Source organism: Trachemys scripta, chromosome 1 (genome assembly GCF_013100865.1).
Source record: "Trachemys scripta elegans isolate TJP31775 chromosome 1, CAS_Tse_1.0, whole genome shotgun sequence".
NCBI classification, from domain to species: Eukaryota; Metazoa; Chordata; order Testudines; family Emydidae; genus Trachemys; species Trachemys scripta.
The window spans coordinates 214,098,524-214,117,261 of NC_048298.1; the positions used below are offsets into that span (position 1 = coordinate 214,098,524).

Sequence of the window (18,738 nt, forward strand, 5' to 3'; positions counted from 1 at the left end):
TTTGTTACAAACATACTGACACCACAAACTCTGAATACAGATGTAGATTGCAGCTTTCAAAGGAGCCTACAGGAGCCTTGTGCCCAAATCCCTCTGAATGCCAATGAGATTTGGTTGTCTAATACTTTTAGGCTCCTTCAAAACTCCCAGCCTATCATCTATGGTAAAGTTGCTAGGAAGAGTATTCAGCAGCACCAGCCAGGAGAAACCGAGAGGCCCCAATCTGAATACATTTCAAGCACCCAGCACAAACTGGGTATGGGTGAGTTATAACCCTTGGTGTTGGGGTGAGGCCTTCCAGCTCCTCTCTCTGACTGGGAGAGAGGGGGTCCCAGCGTTGTGAGGAGCCCAGCGCCTCTCTGGGGCTTGTTCCGTCCCACACCACCGGAGCTGGAAAGCACCAGCACCGCCCACTGGACATCTGCCTCCTGCAAAGGGGGTCAGGCTGGCGGGCTCCTCTTCCGCGGGGGTTAGGGGGGTGCCCCGATCTCCTGGCTGCTACAAACAGGGGCTGGTGCAGTCACTGGGGGAGGCCGCCTGCCTGGTGTCTTTCGCCCCCACGCAGAAAAGCCCTCCGCGCCCGCTTTCCCCTGAGGGCGTCTCTCAGGGCGCGCCCCGCACAGGCGCCGGGCGGGCCGGTGTTACGCAGCAGAGCGGCGCAGGCCAGGCGGGGAGGGCGGCGCTCGCCCCCGGGCCGGCGCGTGGGACGGAGGACGCTGGTTGCGGCGCCCGCTCTGCTCCACCAGGGGGCGCCGCAGCCCAGGGGATCGGGAGCCGGCGAACACCGCCCCCGGGCCCCGCTTCCCGCCGCGGCGGAAGGAAGGACGAGCGGGCCTCGGCGCTGGTGCTGCCCGCGCGGACCCACAGTACGTGCCGCGGGCCCCGCTCCACGTGGGGTGCGGGCTGGGGAGCCCCCCGGGGCCCGGGTGAAAGCCCCCGTGGGGAAAGGGGGGCTGGCCCCAGGGCGAGGATCCAGACACCTGAGGCGGGTGGGGGGGAGAGTTCCCAGTTCCCAGCCGTGGCAGCCCATGTACCTGAGCCGCCGGCAAGAGGGGATCCCCCGGACCCGCCCCGGGGTGGTGAGGCCGTGGGAAGAAAACAGAGAAATCCCTCTCTTCCCCCCTTCCCTCCCCTACCGCCTGGGAACTCAGCTTGTGAATGGGGGGGACACCCCCTCCCCCAAACCATCCTGTGAACTGGGGTGAAGCGATAGCGGGGGGAGACCACCCACCCCTGTGTGAAGTGAGGGGGGGAAGGACCCCTAAGCAAGGGGTGTTTGGGTGAGGAAGAAAGAGAACCCATTCTCACCCCCAAATGATAACAGCGGCCTCCATGCTGGGCTCCCAGTCGCAAGGTGGCTGCCCCACCATTGTTCTGCAATTATTTTTATTACCGTAGCACTTTAGGAGCACTAGTCATATACCAGGGCCTTGCTGTGTTAGGTGCTGTGCAAACATAGAACAAAAAAGATCGTTTAATACACCAAACAGCCATACTTAGTAAGCTTAAAACTGCTAGTAGTTGGTGGCACGTAACCAGGATTCCTCATCGAATTTGGTCTGCTGGTTGGATCATTAGCTTCCCTGGCCAGAGCCGGGTACTGAGGGGCAGCACGATATGAATGCTTATCCTTGCCCTCCGGTGCTAGGCAATGTACGCAAACACACAATAGAAGACAGGCCTTGCTCCAAAGAGCTTAAACTCTAAAAGACTACCCATTTCCTTCTCACTTGCACACTACTTCCTACCACTGACCTGCCAATGCCCCAAGGTAGGACAAAGACCCAAAATAAGGCATACCTGTGATAATTTATTGTTCATTATTACAGGTGGTGTTGTTTTTTTTAATGTAGTACAAATTGACCTTTCAGTTTTTCCAAATCCAAACATTTGCCCTATAAGCCACTCAAATGCACCAGGTATCCTGGATTTCAAAGCAACACCCTGTATTCTCAGATGCATATAGGACAGATGTCCCTAAACTGTGGGGGCACCCCTCCAGGGGGCACGGAGAAACATTCAGGGAGGGCACATGGGGCCTGGGCCAGCCCCAATGGGGGAGGGGGGGAGAGTGTTACCCAGTCCCACTCCTGGCCACAGCCCCGCTCCACCTGCATGTGCACTCCTGGCCACAGCTCCACTCCCTGCCATGGCCCCTGCTCCCAACACTTCCCCGCTCTCAGCTGAGGCCCCAGCTGCAGCACTGGCCCCGCATCCAGCCCCCTGATCATGTCTCTGGGGGGAGAGGGGGGGAGGAGAGAGTTTGGAGACCACTGTTATAGGAGTAGGGCCTTAGGCTCTTGGGACCTGGTGAACTGTGACTTTATACATGCTACTGCATGGTCTGCATGAAGTTTTTGTACTGATTTAACTATTTCTGTGTGTGTTTGTGAGGCAAGGGGTTGATTTTCTACCAAAACAATTAAATGAGTACAGTCTCTAGCCTGGGCACAGCTATACCATTATAACTTACTCCCGTTTCCTTACAGCAGTAAGCTGTACCTGCATAAGCACCTTTATACCAGTATAACTGCATGCATATTAGATGGGTCTGTATCGCTCTAACTATGCTGGCTGGATAACAGCCAGTCCTAACTGAGGCCTGGTCTACACTAAGAGTTTAGGTCGACTTTAGCAGGGTTAAATCGAATTAAGCCTGGACACGTACACACGACGAAGCCCTTTCTTTCGACTTAAAGGGCCCTTTAAACCGGTTTCTTTACTCCACCTCCGATGAGGGGATTAGCGCTAAAATCGGCCTTTGCGGGTTGGATTTGGGGTAGTGTGGACGGAATTCGACGTTATTGGCCTCCGGGAGCTATCCCACAGTGCTTCATTGTGACCGCTCTGGACAGCACTCTCAACTCAGATGCACTGACCGGGTAGACAGGAAAAGCCCCGCGAACGTTTGAATTTCATTTCCTGTTTGCCCAGCGTGGAGAGCACAGGTGACCACGCACAGCTCATCAGCCCAGGTAACCGTGATGGAGTCCCAGGATCGCAAAAGAGCTCCAGCATGGACAGAACGAGAGGTACGGGATCTGCTCGCCATATGGGGAGATGAGTCAGTGCTAGCTGAACACCGTAGCAGTAAACGAAATGGCAAAATATTAGAAAAGGTCTCAAGCCATGAAGGACAGAGGCCATAACAGGGACGCAAAGCAGTGCCACGTGAAAATTAAGGAGCTAAGGCAAGCCTACCACAAAGCCAGAGAGGCAAACGGAAGGTCTGGGGCAGAGCCGCAAACATGCTGCTTCTACGCGGAGCTGCATGCCATGCTAGCGGGTGCAGCCACCACTACCCCAACCATGTGCTTTGACTCCGTCAATGGAGAAACACGCAACAGGGAAGCGGGTTCGGGGTACGCGGAAGATGATGATGAAGACAATGAAGTTAGTTCACAGCGAGGAAGAAACCGGTTTCCCCAACAGCCAGGATATGTTTATCACCTTGGACCTGGAACCAGTAACCCCTGAACTCACCCAAGGCGTGCTCCCAGACCCTGAGGGCACACAAGGGACCTCTGGTGAGTGTACCTTTGTAAATATCACACGTGGTTTAAAAGCAAGCGTGTTTAATGATTAATGATTAATTTGCCCTGGCAATCGTGGCCAGTACAGCTACTGGAAAAGTCTGTTAACGTGTATGGGGATGGAGCGGAAATCCTCCAAGGACATCTCCAGAAAGCTCTCCTTCATGTACTCCCAAAGCCTTTGCAAAAGGTTTCTGGGGAGGGCTGCCTTATCCCGTCCACCATGGTAGGACACTTTACCATGCCAGGCCAGTAGCACGTAGTCTGGAATCTTTGCATAACAAAGCATGGCAGCGTATGGTCCCGGTGTTTGCTGGCATGCAGACAACATCCATTCCTTATCTCTCTTTGTTATCCTCAGGAGAGTGATATCATTCATGGTCACCTGGTTGAAATGGGGTGATTTTATTAAGGGGGCATTCAGAGGTGCCTGTTCCTGCCTGGCTGAACAGAAATGTTCCCTGCTGTTAGCCACGCGGTTGGGGGGGGGGAGTGGTTAAGGGATCATCCCAGAGAATTGGGTGTGTGTGCGGGGGGAGGGGGTAGTTGGGTTTGTGCTGCATGTTAACCCGAAAACCCCAGCCCCTCCTTTTACATTGCAAACTCATTTTAACTGGCCAACCCAATGGGTCCTTGGTATGGGAAATGAGGGCGCTACTGTTTGAAACCATTCCCACATGTTATGAGGGTTAAAAAAGCCAAAAGACTGTGGCTTACCATGGCTGCCTGCAAGCCAAATTCTGTTGCCTGGCACCGCATGAGTGATCTCTCACACCAAACTGGCAGGCCCTCAATATAAGGGGAAAAATGCGACCTTGTAACGAAAGCACATGTGCTGTGTAATGTGAACAGCAAAATTTAACGTGAAAGAGTGTACCCATTGTTCTCTAAAATGAGTCTTTTTTTAACCACCTCTCCCTTGTCCTCCACCAGCTGCAAATGTTTCTCCTTCGCATAGGCTAGCAAAGATTAGAAGGAGAAAACGGCAGACTCGGGATGATATGTTCACGGAGCTCCAGATGTCCTCCCACGCTGAAAGAGCACAGCAGAATGCGTGGAGGCAGTCAATGTCAGAGTACAAAAAAGCACAATATGAACGAGAGGAGAGGTGGCATGCTGAATCGCGGGATGAACAGAGCAAGTGGCGGGCTGAAGATGATAGGTGGTGTCAGCTTGCAGACAGAAGGCAAGAGTCGATGCTCCGGCTGCTGGAGCATCAAACTGATATGCTCCAGCATACGGTTGAGCTGCAGGAAAGGCAGCAGGAGCAGAGACCGCCGCTACAGCCCCTGTGTAACCAACAGCCCTCCTCCCCAAGTCCCATTGCCTCCTCACCCAGATGCCCAAGAACACGGTGGGGGGGGCCTCCGGCCACCCAGTCACTCCACCCCAGATGATTGCCCAAGCATCGGAAAGCTGGCCTTCAATAAGAGTTAAAGTTTTAAACTGCAGTGTGTCCTTTTCCTTCCCTCCTCCCCCACCCCTCTCGGGCTACCTTGGCAATTATCCCCCAGTTGTGTGATGAATTAATAAAGAATGCATGAATGTGAAGTAATAATGACTTTATTGCCTCTGCAAGCGGTGCTCGAAGGGGGGAGGGGAGGGTGGGGTGGTTGGTTTACAGGGAAGTAGAGTGAACCGGGTGCGGGGGGCAGAGGGTTCATCAAGGAGAAACAAACAGAAGTTTCACACCATAGCCTGGCCAGTCACAAAACTCGTTTTCAAAGCTTCTCTGATGCGCACCGCACCCTGCTGTATTCTTCTAACCACTCTGGTGTCTGGCTGCGCGTAATCAGCGGCCAGGCGATTTGCCTCAACCTCCCACACCGCCATAAATGTCTCCCCCTTACTCTCACAGATATTGTGGAGCGCACAGCAAGCAGCAATAACAATGGGGATATTCTTTTCGCTGAGGTCTGAGCGAGTCAGTAAGCTGCACCAGCGTGCTTTTAAACATCCAAATGCACATTCCATCACCATTCGGCACTTGCTCAGCCTGTAGTTGAACAGGTCCTGACTACTGTCCAGGCTGCCTGTGTACGGCTTCATGAGCCATGGCATTAAGGGGTAGGCTGGGTCTCCAAGGATCACGATAGGCATTTCAACATCCCCAACGGTTATTTTCTGGTCCGGGAAGAAAGTCCCTTCCTCCAGCTTTCGAAACAGACCAGAGTGCCTGAAGACGCGAGCCTCATGTACCTTTCCCGGCCAGCCCACGTTGATGTTGGTGAAATGTCCCTTGTGATCCACCAGGGCTTGCAGCAGCATTGAAAAGTACCCCTTGCGGTTTATGTACTCGGTGGCTTGGTGCTCCGATGACAAGATAGAGATATGGGTTCCGTCTATCACCCCACCACAGTTTGGGAATCCCATTGCAGCAAAGCCATCCGCTATGGCCTGCACGTTTCCCAGAGTCACTACCCTTGATATCAGCAGGTCTTTGATTGCCCTGGCAACTTGGATCACAGCAGCCCCCACAGTAGATTTGCCCACTCCAAATTGATTCCCGACTGACCGGTAGCTGTCTGGCGTTGCAAGCTTCCACAGGGCTATCGCCGCTCGCTTCTCAACTGTGAGGGCTGCTCTCATCCTGGTATTCTGGCGCTTCAGGGCAGGGGAAAGCAAGTCACAAAGTTCCATGAAAGTGCCCTTATGCATGCGAAAGTTTCGCAGCCACTGGGAATCGTCCCTGACCTGCAACACGATGCAGTCCCACCAGTCTGTGCTTGTTTCCCAGGCCCAGAATTGGCATTCCACAGCATGAACCTGCCCCAGTAACACCATGATTTGCACATTGCTGGGGCCCATACCTTGTGTGAGGTCTGTGTCCATGTCAATTTCCTCATCACTCTCGTCGCTGCGCTGCAATCGCCTCATCGGCTGGTCCTGGTTTTGCTTTGGCATGTCCTGGGTCTGCATATACTCCAGGACAATCTGTGTGGTGTTCATAGTGCTCATAATTGCCGCGGTGATCTGAGCGGGCTCCATGATCCCAGTGCTATGGCGTCTGGTCTGAAAAAAGGCGCGAAACTGACGGAGGGAGGGAGGGGCAACTGACGACATGGCGTACAGGTACAGGGAATTAAAATCAAGAAAGGTGGCTGTGCATCAGGGAGAAACACAAACAGCTGTCACACAGAATGGCCCCCCCAAAGATTGAATGCAAAACCCTGGGTTTAGCAGGCCGTTGATTTCACGGAGGGAGGGGGAAGCAAATGAATACAGAACAAATCTGGTCCATCTATCTTTTGCATCTTAAGCTGGTAGCAGACGGTGCAGCATGACTGATAGCCCTCGGCATCTTCTGGGTGCTTGGCAGAAGATATTGTACTACGACTGCTAGCCATCATCGTCATGACAGTTCAATAGGACTGCTGGCAGGACTGAGTCTCCAGGACACAAAGTATGTCTGCCCAGGTGCCTATGATTGAACTGGAGTACGACGACAATGGATACCAGTCGTAATACACCATCTACTGCCAAAAGGCAAGGGGCTGCTGCTGTGTAGCAATACAGTACCATGTCTGCCGGCACCCAGATCACATATGGTGACGGTGAGCTGAGCTGAGTGGGCTCCATGCTTGCCGTGGTATGTTGTCTGCACAGGTAAAAAGGCGCGAATCAATTGTCTGCTGTTGCTCTGACGGAGGTGGAGGGGCCTGACGGCATGTACCCAGAACCCCCCACGACACTGTTTTGCATCATCAGGCATTGGGATCTCAACCCAGAATTCCAATGGCCGGCGGAGACTGCGGGTACTGTGGGATAGTAACCCACAGTGCAACACTCCGGAAGTCGACGCTAGCCTCAGTACTGTGGATGCGGTCCGCCGGCTTCATGCACTTAGAGCATTTTATGTGGGGACACACACAATCGACTGTATAAAACCGATATCTATAAAACCGGCTTCTATAAATTCGACCTAATTTCGTAGTGTAGACATACCCTGTGTCTCAAAAGTCAACCAGAGAACATCTTTAATATTTGCCGATATTCACAAACAGGAATGTAGTCTACAGGAGTTTTTGTTAAAAGGATATATTGGTGCAATTAATTGGGTCTGTGTTGCACATCTACATTTCTACAAGAATTATAACTGGGCCATGTTGATATTAAAATTAACATAGGTAGCGATGCACAGTGGTAATTAATCGGTAGGTGAGTGACAGAAATGGCTGAATGGATTTTATTTAAACATCCTCCTGCCCCCAGACTTTCTAGCACTAGAAAGGTAAAATGATAATTTGAAAAATATAAACTGTTGGTGCTACAACATGGCATTTTGTTCTCACCGAGTTCTTGAAATATGTACAAAACACTTACAACAATTTCAATATTGGTTCAAGTCATTGGTCCATCTGTTCCTTTATCCGGCTGTGAAAAAAGTGTGGGGGGGAATCATTCCTGACCCACACAAGTGATTGATGTATTCCCTGAAATAAAAGTTGTGATGACTTATTCAATAGTTGTCTTATTTTGCAGAGCTACAAAAATTAATGTTGATAAGATTCTCCAGTCCTCTCTAATTTTATTGACTTCAGTGACTTTCTTTGACAGTAAATTCCACAGATTGACTGTGGGATTTGTGAAGAAGTATTTTAATTTGTTCCAATTTCTCCATCTCTTAATCATATCATGTTCTATGTTCTATTACTGTGCAACAGTGTGAAAAGAAGTGACTGACTAGCTCTTGCTATGCTCTTCATAATTTTGAATAACTGAAAATCCCCTCAATTTATTTTTATTTATTTATTTTGGCTAAACAGTCCTGTTTCTTCAGGTCTTGCCAGACTGAACACTAATACTTTTGTCGACTGTTTGTAGGCCTTTTCAAGCTGTGCAATATATTTCAAGTGTGGCTACCAAAACTGTGTACAATACTCCACCAGGGGGCTGTACTCTCATGATGTACAATGTATCATCACATTTTCAAAATACAGCATTCCAGGATCCAATCCTCAACTTAACTTCAGTGAGACTGAGTGATGTACAACGCTTTGTGGGATCAGACCCGTACTCACTTATAGCTTTCTTCTCACTACTGCTTGCCCACTTCAAGTTTATAAGTAGATGGGCATGTTTTGATGAATTGCAATACATCAGTATTTAATATAAATGGGGAATTATTTTATGATTTGAAAGGTTAGGAAAGGAGATAATACAATGTATCAGAAATGGACTGTTTGTCCTGTGTACAGTGCCTAGCACAATGGGGTCCTTATCCATGACTGGGACTCCTAGACGCTGTGGTAATACAAACCGATAATTATGTGGCTGTGATAACAAAAGGGGTGGGGTGGGAACTTTCTGTGCCAAAGCCCTCCAAGCAACAGAACATTTTAATACACATAAAGGAACCAAAGTATTCTTTGTCCATGCATTTTATTGTTGCTGCCTGCAGCCTTAAAATCTTTTACTTTAGGCTCCAATCCTGCCAGATGGTCTCTGCCAGCAACCCCCCCATCCCTGCAATGAGCCACATTCAGTGACACTCCACATGGGCACCAGGGTTTGCCAGCACAGATCATTTGGCAAGATTGGGGCCTTAATTTTACTACCATGAGTAGTCCCATTGATTGGACTATTCACCATAGTAAAGTTAAGCACATGTGTAAGTGTTTGCAAGATCAGGCCTTACCTTTAATGCCAGTATTGCAAAATTCTCCCCATCCAATTGCTTGGGGATAGTAATTTTTGTATGAAGAAGTAAATTTTTTCATCACCATTATGGTAAGTGCAGACAAGTAGATTTTTTTTGCCTAGGCTAATATATTTCCTTGGTAATTTTACAGTGGTGATTCAGACCTTTTAGTAATTTTCTTCATTCAAAAGTTAAGTGGTGTTCCCAGGGACATTAGACTACTTTCGGATTGTGTAGCAACCTCCGTATTTTAATTTTTAGGAATTGAAAAAAGTAGAGCCAGAATGATTTTATTTATTTTTTGCTTCTTGTGTGATTTTGATAACCTATTGAATTTACTTTTGAAGAGCCATTTTGCTTTTTGATTTCTTATTATTTCTTTGTTGTTTGTATTGTGGTGGTACCCAGTATCAGGACTTTCCTATGTTAGGTGTTATATTTCTATAAGAGTTCGTAAATAATTTATGCAAATTAAATTGTTTCTGTTTGCTAAAGTGTATGTTTATTTCATGTTCAGTAAACTATTACATTTTAATGGATTTACTAGGGCGTTTTCACCCCTCAAAAAGCTCTCTGTATGTCTTTCTGAATATGGTGTGTATTTTTAGTCACTTATGGTATTAAAAACAAAGTCTCTTTATGTTAGGCTGTGAACCTGATTTTTGTTTATCTTTAAGGCAGTTCAGAGAATGTTTTGGTATGAAAAAGTCATAGGCAGACACAGAATTCTAATGTACGTAATTTTTCTAAACTACAGGCAGAAAATGAGAGAGGCAGCTACAATAGAGTTTACATTTTAAATGTGAGAAAGAGCCCTTTATATTTATTCCAGTGACCTTGACAGTACCCAGATGTGCACATGAAAGAAACGAAAACTACACACACACACACGAAACACAACTTTTAAAAAGATGATAGCATGGAAAACTGTGTGTTTGAGATTAACCGAAAGGGGCAGCACCCAGGTCTTTTATATATCTGTAGGCTAGTTATGCTGCAAGTCTCTGCAATGTTTCATTAGTGACCTCTGCTCTTTTTTTTTTTTTCCTGCCTCTCTTGGCAGGTGGAAAGGAAGACAATCAATTCAGTCTCTTTGACATTTTTGAACCTGATTCTGCTAACCTTTACTCACACGAGTAGGCCCATTGACTGTGTTGGGACTACTCATGTATGTAAGGACTGTTTGCAGAAGGGTTGGTGAGTGAGAGTTTGCATATTTGGGCTCTGTCTCCACTATACAAAGGGTGACAGTTCGGCCTTTGTGCTGACTTGTGGTAGCTTCATGATTTGCATTTCTTTGGTGATGTCAGGATGGACTGCATTCAAATCTCTTCGCTCAGCATTGCTGTCTTAAAGAGACAAAAAGTTGCTGCTTGATCAATAAAGTCATAAATAGGAGGCCAAATGCTGCTCCAACTGACACCCTGGGCAGCCCCAGTGGGAAGAATTCTACTCAGTTATGCTGGTGTAATCTGGGATAACCCCAAAGAAGTCAGTGGAGTTACTCCTGTTTTACATCAGTGTAAGTGAAAGTATAATTGACCCACTACTTGGAGTAGCTTGAGAGTGTCGGTTAGTGGATTCTTTGGCGCGCAATCATTTTTTTAAAATGGTGGTGGGGGGTTAATCTTTGTATCATTCCCCTCTGCTGCCCCTGGTGTCCCTTCAAATGAGAGTTTCTGGGTGATGACACTATGTGGAATGGGTGGTTTGCTCTTTTAAAATCTTGGTATAGTAAAATAGCTGTCCAATAGTCAGGGTATTTTTCAAAATTCTCTTAAGTGGTTCGTGTTGGTAAATAACTTTGAAGATTAAAAGTGCAATGTATGTGCTAGGCGTTAGTAATTTTAAACTGCAGGTTGTAACTGCAGATCTTTTTATGATCTGGTCCTTTCCAGTTTCCACTTCTGTACTTAACCTCTCCTCCTCTCCCCCATTCAAGTATTTGATCATCACCTGAATTTGTCTGTGCTTCCTTTAGGTGAAGCAGTGTTGCAATCAGGGAAGCATAAAGGTGGGAGAAGAGGAGATGGTTATACAAACAATTACAACATAGGATTAAAAATAAACAAAAACCTTACTACCTGAGTGAAATCCAAATGGTTTTAAAAATGCTTAAAATAAAATATTGTATAGGATTCCTTCCGCAAACACTGCTGAGGATAAAGTCAAGTGTTTCTCATTTAAGGTCATTCCTTAATGTCATTAATTTTGAAGATACCTAGAAGTAGAGGAAGCCACTATTGTGTGGAGGATTAAAAAAAAAGGGTAATGAGACCAAGTTTATTTATATCTTCGTGCATTCTAGGCTGTGGGGAGTGGGGTGCCCTTTGATCTTCTTGAGCCTTCAATATTAATAATCGCCAATATTTAAAAGTTCCTTACTAAAACTAATTAGAATAAATGAATAAGAGGTTTCAAGTATTCTCTGATTACTCAAAATCCCTCATCTGTTGACTTGACTCTTGTCTGTAGCTACTAGGGTTCACTAGAGATGCTTTCTGTGTTTTTAACTATCTTTTTATAAATTAAAAAAACATTATTTTCTTTTCTAGTTTACGTTGATCGTTGGAGAAAACTCCACAGGTGATGGTAAGCATTCTTTACTTACACTGTGTATCTGAGAGTATGGGCAATGCATACTTTGTATGTTAACTGCATATACAAGCAAATTGTATTGAACCGTCAGCACATATTTAAAAGAATTGTATTTTAAATTAGTTAAATTGCATTCAAAGTAAAATTCATTTATTAAAAGTATTGTTTGATTGGTCTCTTCAGAGAAGAGACAAGAGACATATGACAGGAAAATAACAGAGAAATCTGCTGATCACTCTTCTTAGATTTATAGCTTTTATATGGTTGAGAAAACTCCTCTGTATTTCCATTTACACAGCAGCTGAAAAAACACAGACATACAGCTATATTCCATAGTTAGACTTTAATGTGTTCCTTTTCCTTCTTCATCCCAATCTAAAACTTCCCCTTAATTTTTTTTCAACAGATGGATTTTTAAAATTCTGTGAAAGAGTGAGGTTTTCTAGGGTCACTTTTTTTCCCCCTCCCAAACACAGAAGTATTTGGATAAGCACCAAAATCACAATTCTGTCTACATGAAGTGGCCCTTTGTATTCCTTTCCCCCTAAATTAACAACTGGGGCTAGTCAGATAGGCAAATCAGCCAGCTGTATTCCAAAGTTTTCAGTGAGGTCATCACCAAGGCCCATTTTAGAAACATTTTAGTTAAAAAGAACTGAAGATATTTTTTGTATTTTAAAAAGATATGTTGTCATCTTGGGGAATACATAGAATATATGAAACTTTCCTTTTTTGTTAAGCTGTATTAACTGCTCTACTGATGTTCCCAAACTTGATTTTTAATTATTTCAGTGGGAAAAATTAAACAAAGTGCTTCAGAACTAACTCTGTGAAATGGGAGTTGCAACTTCTCAGACTTTACCACAGAATTTTCTGGTCTTGACTATACATTGAAGAACTAGAGTCAGGGTGACATTCTCATTTAACGAAAGCAAAGTAAAAACATTAAATATCCTGGTTTTTAGGAGTTCATAACAGTTATAAATAAATAAATACATCCTAGCAACAGGGCCAGATTCTCCTCTTACACCAGCGTAAATTGGAAATAAATCCCCTGAAGTCAGTGGAGTTTCACCAGCACAATAAAAGTGCATGAGGTACAACTGTCCCATAAAGTCTTAGCCAAAAAGACACACATTTTGTTATGCATTTCCATAAAAATTAATTTGATGGCTGTTTTTTAAAATCACTTGTATGATGCCATAGATTTGCATAAACAGGTGAGACACAGTCCCTGACCCAGTGTTTAAGTGAAATAAGAAAAATAAAGTTTATTAGCTTGAGACTTTTTGTTCTTGCAATTACTTAAACATAACCTTAAAATTATGTTATCAGTGTTTTTAAGCCCCTTTTGGGGGAGGAGACGGGGAGTCAGGAAGGGAGGTTGGTTTCTGGGTAGGGGTGGTAAAACTATAGCTATGAAGTGTTACTAAACCAAATTCATTTATTTTTTAAAAAATCATTCTTGGTGATTTAGGGTATTAATAATACAGGTAAGGAATGCACCTTTAAAATATAATGTTTCATCTTAACAGTATCCCTGAAAAAGAAAAGATGACCTTCCACATTTAAGTCTAAAGTAGTCCAAATGTGTGGCAAAAAAAATAGATCAAGTAAAACTCTCCCTCCTCTGAGACACACACAATATCTAGACCAAGGAGATGCATTATGGGACGAACATCAGACTTTACACTAAATTTCTTGGCTTTTGTCCGTTTTAAGACAGACACGTGTTGTTGCATCATGGGTATCCAAATGAATGAAGTGAGACCAACTTGTTTTTAAATCCAACATCACTTTCCATGCATCCAGAGCCCTTGCTCAGAAGCTCTACTCCAAGGGCAGACAGTGGGCAAACACCACCCCAAGAGTGGTTTAGCTTTCCATTATCCCTGACCTTTCTCCAACACTATCCATGTGTAGCCCAATTAGTAGGGGAGGGGAACCTATTGCAATCTTTTTCTATACAGAATTTACTGTACTATATAGGGTCTGCTGCACTCTTATAGAGTTATATGGCTAGAATAGAGCCGGGGTAAACTGTACTGTCAAGCAAACAAATATTTTTAAAAAAACAGTTGTTGCTGTTTACAACTTGTTACGTTTTATAACTGGAAAGAAATATTTTAGTTTACTTCAGTCAATGAACTTTATTACCCTTTTTTCAGATTATAGCTGCTGATGAATACAGAAGTGAGATTTACTAGCAGCACAGCACTTTGCTAAGCATGGGTGGCGTTTAATTGAGATCTTAACTAAGGTTTGATTGAGATGTGACTAAGTTGCCATCTGACCTCTACCACTGAAATGATTATGGCAAGGAGATGGGGTAAATGCATTACTAAATGAAATAGGTGTCTTTATTTAATATAGAGGAATTTCAGACACGTTACCCTCTGCCTGTTAACATGAAGCTTGTGTATTTGTAGTATTTGGCTTATCCCACACACACTTTGAAGTAATCAACTCTCATTCAGCTCATCTTTCACCTATGTAGTATATCAATTCACTTGAATTCATTTGTATTTGTAAGTGCTCAGTATTTATAGCCACACAGCTCGGTTTGCATTAATACCTTTCAACATTTTGCCCCGCAGGAGTGGCTTCCACTGTAATAACAGAGCTTTGGGGGAAAGCTTTAGTGCAGTCATTCTCATTACTTTCTTCCTTGGTGACTAGTATCGTGAGCAACATGATCTGTTTTTGTATGTATAGTATGTTCATGCTTCAAGCACTTGTCATTTTTTCTCCAAAATACATGGTTTTTGTTATCATAGGAAGTAAAGCATTTGGAATGAAAAAGCTTTTCAATTCTAGGAGTTGCCTCAACACTGTCTCTCTCCTCTGCTCCCACTTTTTTCAGGAGGACTCACTGCATGAAGACTCTCAGCCATGGTATAATCAACAAGTATATGCAAGATACTGGAAGCATTACAATCAAGCCATGCATTGGATGTACAAGCACAAAAATGCCTACAGGAAAGCCATGGAGTCCTTTTATCATCTGTCATGGTATCCATCTGAAACCTTTCCTTCAAGCCGTTACTCAGATTGGGATGGAGGCAACCCATCAGATGCTGACAACTATTCTACTTACGCTCCAAACAGCAGAGCGCGATACCCTTCCTGGCCCCAGCAATACCCAGGTGCCCATTGCAGTTCTGGAGTGAGCAAGGATATGGGCAGGGATTCTGAAATGGAGAAGGATTCTGAGTCTGAAGAGGAGATAGAATGTGACCTGAGCAACATGGAGATCACAGAGGAGCTCCGCCAGTATTTTGCACAGACAGAGGCGCACAGGCAGGAGTTACGTAAGTTCAGGCATTGTTTATATTATATACTTTCAATTTCAGGCTGTAATGAATATGTTCTTAATTCAACATTAGGGTGTTGCAATATAATACACAGGAATAATCAGCACTAGAAGTAAATGAACCAGTGAAAATACTTGTGGTTTTTCTCCATAGAGAGAATGAGCATGAATGCTTTGGAGAGTAGAAGGAGCATGTATTTGTTCAGGAGAAAATGATTTGTTTAGAGCAATTCTGGGGGAAATTAAGGAATCTATAGCATTAAGGTAGATTATGAAAATCTCCATCTTTTTCCTCAGCAGAACAGGTAATACTCATATTTTAATTATAAACTTTTTTCTATAAAAATGATCCTTTGAGTTGTTTCCAACTTTCCATTACTCTGTCCCTACTGTGCTCTGGTTTATCCTACAAATACCCAAGTGCTGAAAAATTTTTGCATTGACAACCAATACTTCCTTTAAAAACAAAAATATTTTTCTAACATTTCAAAATCCTGAATCAATTGATCCTCACATTTTAAACTAAAGCTTAAGTCAGTTGAGTTTAAAAAAAAGAAGATATCAATATTCTCAAAAATCTGGGCTTCTTAAGGTTAAAAATTTAGTAAAATCTTAGATTCCTGAGAGGTCCAGCCCAAAGGAAATTCCTAGCTATGTTGTTTAATGCTGAAGGAAGCTGCAATGTACTCTTTTAAGATGGAGTAGCCATTTGCTTTATTTTTCTTTGGCTCACCCAACAGTAAAAATTCCAAGACCTCTCTTCCCCCTCGGTACCCTTCAGTGTTGTGCAGGAAATATTTTTTTCTTTCACATTCAAAGCCTCAAGCCCAGCTCTGGGAAAATAGAAGGGGGGATATTAGCCAAAAAAATCAGTAGGGGACTTTTTGCAAGTCTCAGTCCTTGGAGATATCCAAGTCATCTTTATCTCTGTGAAATCCTTTAAAGAAAACAAAGTGTCTTCTTGTCCTGATTTATAATGTATTGCATAGACAAATAAACTTTACAGGCAAGTTTACAATCTGTTTTGAGGAAACAATGTGAAAAAAATAATTTTCCCCATGTTATTTGCATGGGAAATATTCAGCATAAATGCTTAATAGAATGAGCTTTCATTGTAATTATGCTATCCTTTCTCTGGGCATTAAGGAGGGAGAGAGGAAGGAAATAATTTAAAAAAAAATCTAATCAAGCAAGTAGGAATTTTTTGTAAATTACATTCTGCTGTTTAAATCCTTAAAGTTGAGAATATCTGGAATGCTGAAACACACAGGCTTAAATGTACACATTCAATCAATAGCAAAATCAATGAGTTATACCTAGCAAGGAATATAAATGGCAATAAGAAGCGGTTCTTTAAAGATATTTGGAGCAAGAGAAAGACAAAGGAAAGTGTAGGTCCTCTACTTAGCCAGGGAAAGTGAGCTAATAACTGATGACATCAAGAAGAGTGAGGTGTTTAATGCCTATTTTACTTCAGTGTTCACTAAAAAGATTATTAGTGACAAAATACTCAACACAATTCACATTAACAACAAGGGGGAAGGAACGCAATCTACATTAGGCAAAGAGGAGGTTAAAGAATGTTTATGTAAGTTAGATGTTTTCAAGTTGGCAGGGCCTGATAACATTTATCCTAGGATACTTAAGGAACTAGCTGAAGCAGTCTCAAAACTATTAAGGACGGGTAAGCTCCTAGAGGACTGGAGGAGGGGAAACATAGTACCTATTTTTAAAAAGTGAAACAAAGAGGACCTGGGGAGTTATATACCAGTCAGTCTAACTTCAGTACCTGGAAAGATTCAGGAACAAATTATTAAACAATCAATAGCCAGCATGGATTTGTGAAGAACAAAGCGTGCCAAGCCAATCTAATTTCCTTCTTTGACAGGGTTACTGGCCTAGTGGATGGGGGTAGGGGGGGAAGCAGTAGATGTGTAAGTAAGTAAAGGGCTTAATCTTGATTTTAGTAAGGCTTTTGACACAATCATGACATTCTCATAAGCAAATTAGGAAAATGTAAATCTAAATGAAATGACTGAGGTGGGTGCACAACTGGCTGAAAGACTGTACTCAAAGAGGAGATATTAGTGGTACACTGTCAAACTGGGAGGGTGTATCTAGTGGGGTTCTGTAGGGGTCAGACCTGGGTTCAGTACTATTACATATTTTCATTAATGACTTGGATAATGGAGTGAGTATGCTTATAAAATTCGTGGATGATGCCAAACTGGGAGGGGCTGAAACACTTTGAAGGACAGTATTAGAATTCAAAAGAACTTTGACAAATTAGAGAATTGGTCTGAAATCAACAAGATGAAATTCAATAAAGACAAATGCAAAGTGTACTACATTTAAGAAAGCAAAATCAAATGGACAGCTACAAAATGGGGAATAACTGGCTAGTAGTACTGCTGAAAAGAATTTGTGGATTATATTGGATCACAAATTGAATATGAGTCAATAGTGTGATGCAGTTGCGAAAAAGGGCTATTATTATTAACAGGAGTGTCGTATATAAGGCACAGGAGGTAAATGTGCTGCTCTGTTTGGCACTGGTGAGGCCTCAGCAGAGTACTGTGTCCAGTTCTGGGCACCATACTTTAGGAAACCTGGACAAATTGGATAGAGTCTGGAAGAGAGCCAGAAAAATGAGAAATACAACCTATGAGGAAAAGTTTCAAAAAACTGGGCATGATTAGTTTTGAGAAAACAAAACTGAGGAGGGTACCTGATAATAGTCTTCAAATATGTTAAGGGTTGTTATAAAGAGGACAGTGATCAATTGTTCTCCAGGGTAACAAACCTTGTGGATAAGGAGGGAAGCAGTAGATGTGGTATATCTTGCTTTTAGTAAGACTTCTGATACTGTCTCACATGACCTTCTCATAAACGAACTAGGGAAATACAGAGATGGAGCTACTATAAAGTGGGTGCATAACTAGTTGGAAAACCATTTCAGAGAGTAGTTATCAGTGGTTCACAGTCAAGCTGGAAGGGCATAACAAGTGGGGTCCCTCTGGGATCAGTTCTGGATCCAGTTCTGTTCAATATCTTCGTCAATGATTTAGATAATGGCACAGAGAGTACACTTACAAAGTTTGCGGATGATACCAAGCTGTGAGGGGTTGCAAGTGCTTTGGATGATAGGATTAAAATTGAAATGATCTGGACAAACTGGAGAAATGGTCTGAAGTAAATAGGATGAAATTCAATGAGTACAAATGCAAACTACTCCACTTAGGAAAGAACAATCAGTTGCACACATACAAAATTGGAAGGAGTACTGCAGAAAGTGATATGGGGGTCATAGTGGGGATCACAAGCTAAATATGAGTCAAGGTGTTACACTGTTGCAAAATAAAGCAAACATCATTCCCAGATGTATTAGCAGGACTGTTGTAAGCAAGACACGAGAAGTAATTCTTCCACTCTATTCTGTGCCGATTAGGCCTCAACTGCAGTATTGTGTCCGGTTCTGGGCGCAACATTTCAGAAAAGATGTGGACAAATTGAGAAAATCCAGAGAAGAGCAACAAAAATGATTAAAGGTCTAGAAAACATGACCTATGAGGGAAGATTGAAAAAAATCTGTTTGTTTAGTCTGGATAAGAAAAGACTGAGAGGGGACATAACAGATTTCAGGTACATAAAAG

The 18,738-nt window shown here is 43.7% G+C and overlaps 1 protein-coding gene across 5 annotated transcripts in view; it reads left to right on the forward strand.

The window, feature by feature from the left end:
* The first annotated feature begins 226 nt into the window (after nucleotides 1-226).
* GEMIN8 (gem nuclear organelle associated protein 8) overlaps nucleotides 227-18,738 on the forward strand; it is a 41,415-nt gene continuing 22,903 nt past the window's right edge. Inside the window, exons 1-4 of one of the 5 annotated variants that reach the window (XM_034756738.1) lie at nucleotides 724-866; nucleotides 11,730-11,766; nucleotides 14,636-14,784; nucleotides 14,881-15,083. In XM_034756738.1, coding sequence (XP_034612629.1) covers nucleotides 11,764-11,766; nucleotides 14,636-14,784; nucleotides 14,881-15,083 — 355 coding nt within the window. In that variant the 5' untranslated portion in view covers nucleotides 724-866; nucleotides 11,730-11,763. Of the gene's footprint in view, nucleotides 257-723; nucleotides 867-11,729; nucleotides 11,767-13,940; nucleotides 14,102-14,635; nucleotides 15,084-18,738 lie in introns of those variants that run through there. The other 4 variants (XM_034756729.1, XM_034756720.1, XM_034756711.1 and 1 more) reach the window with 4 other exon arrangements.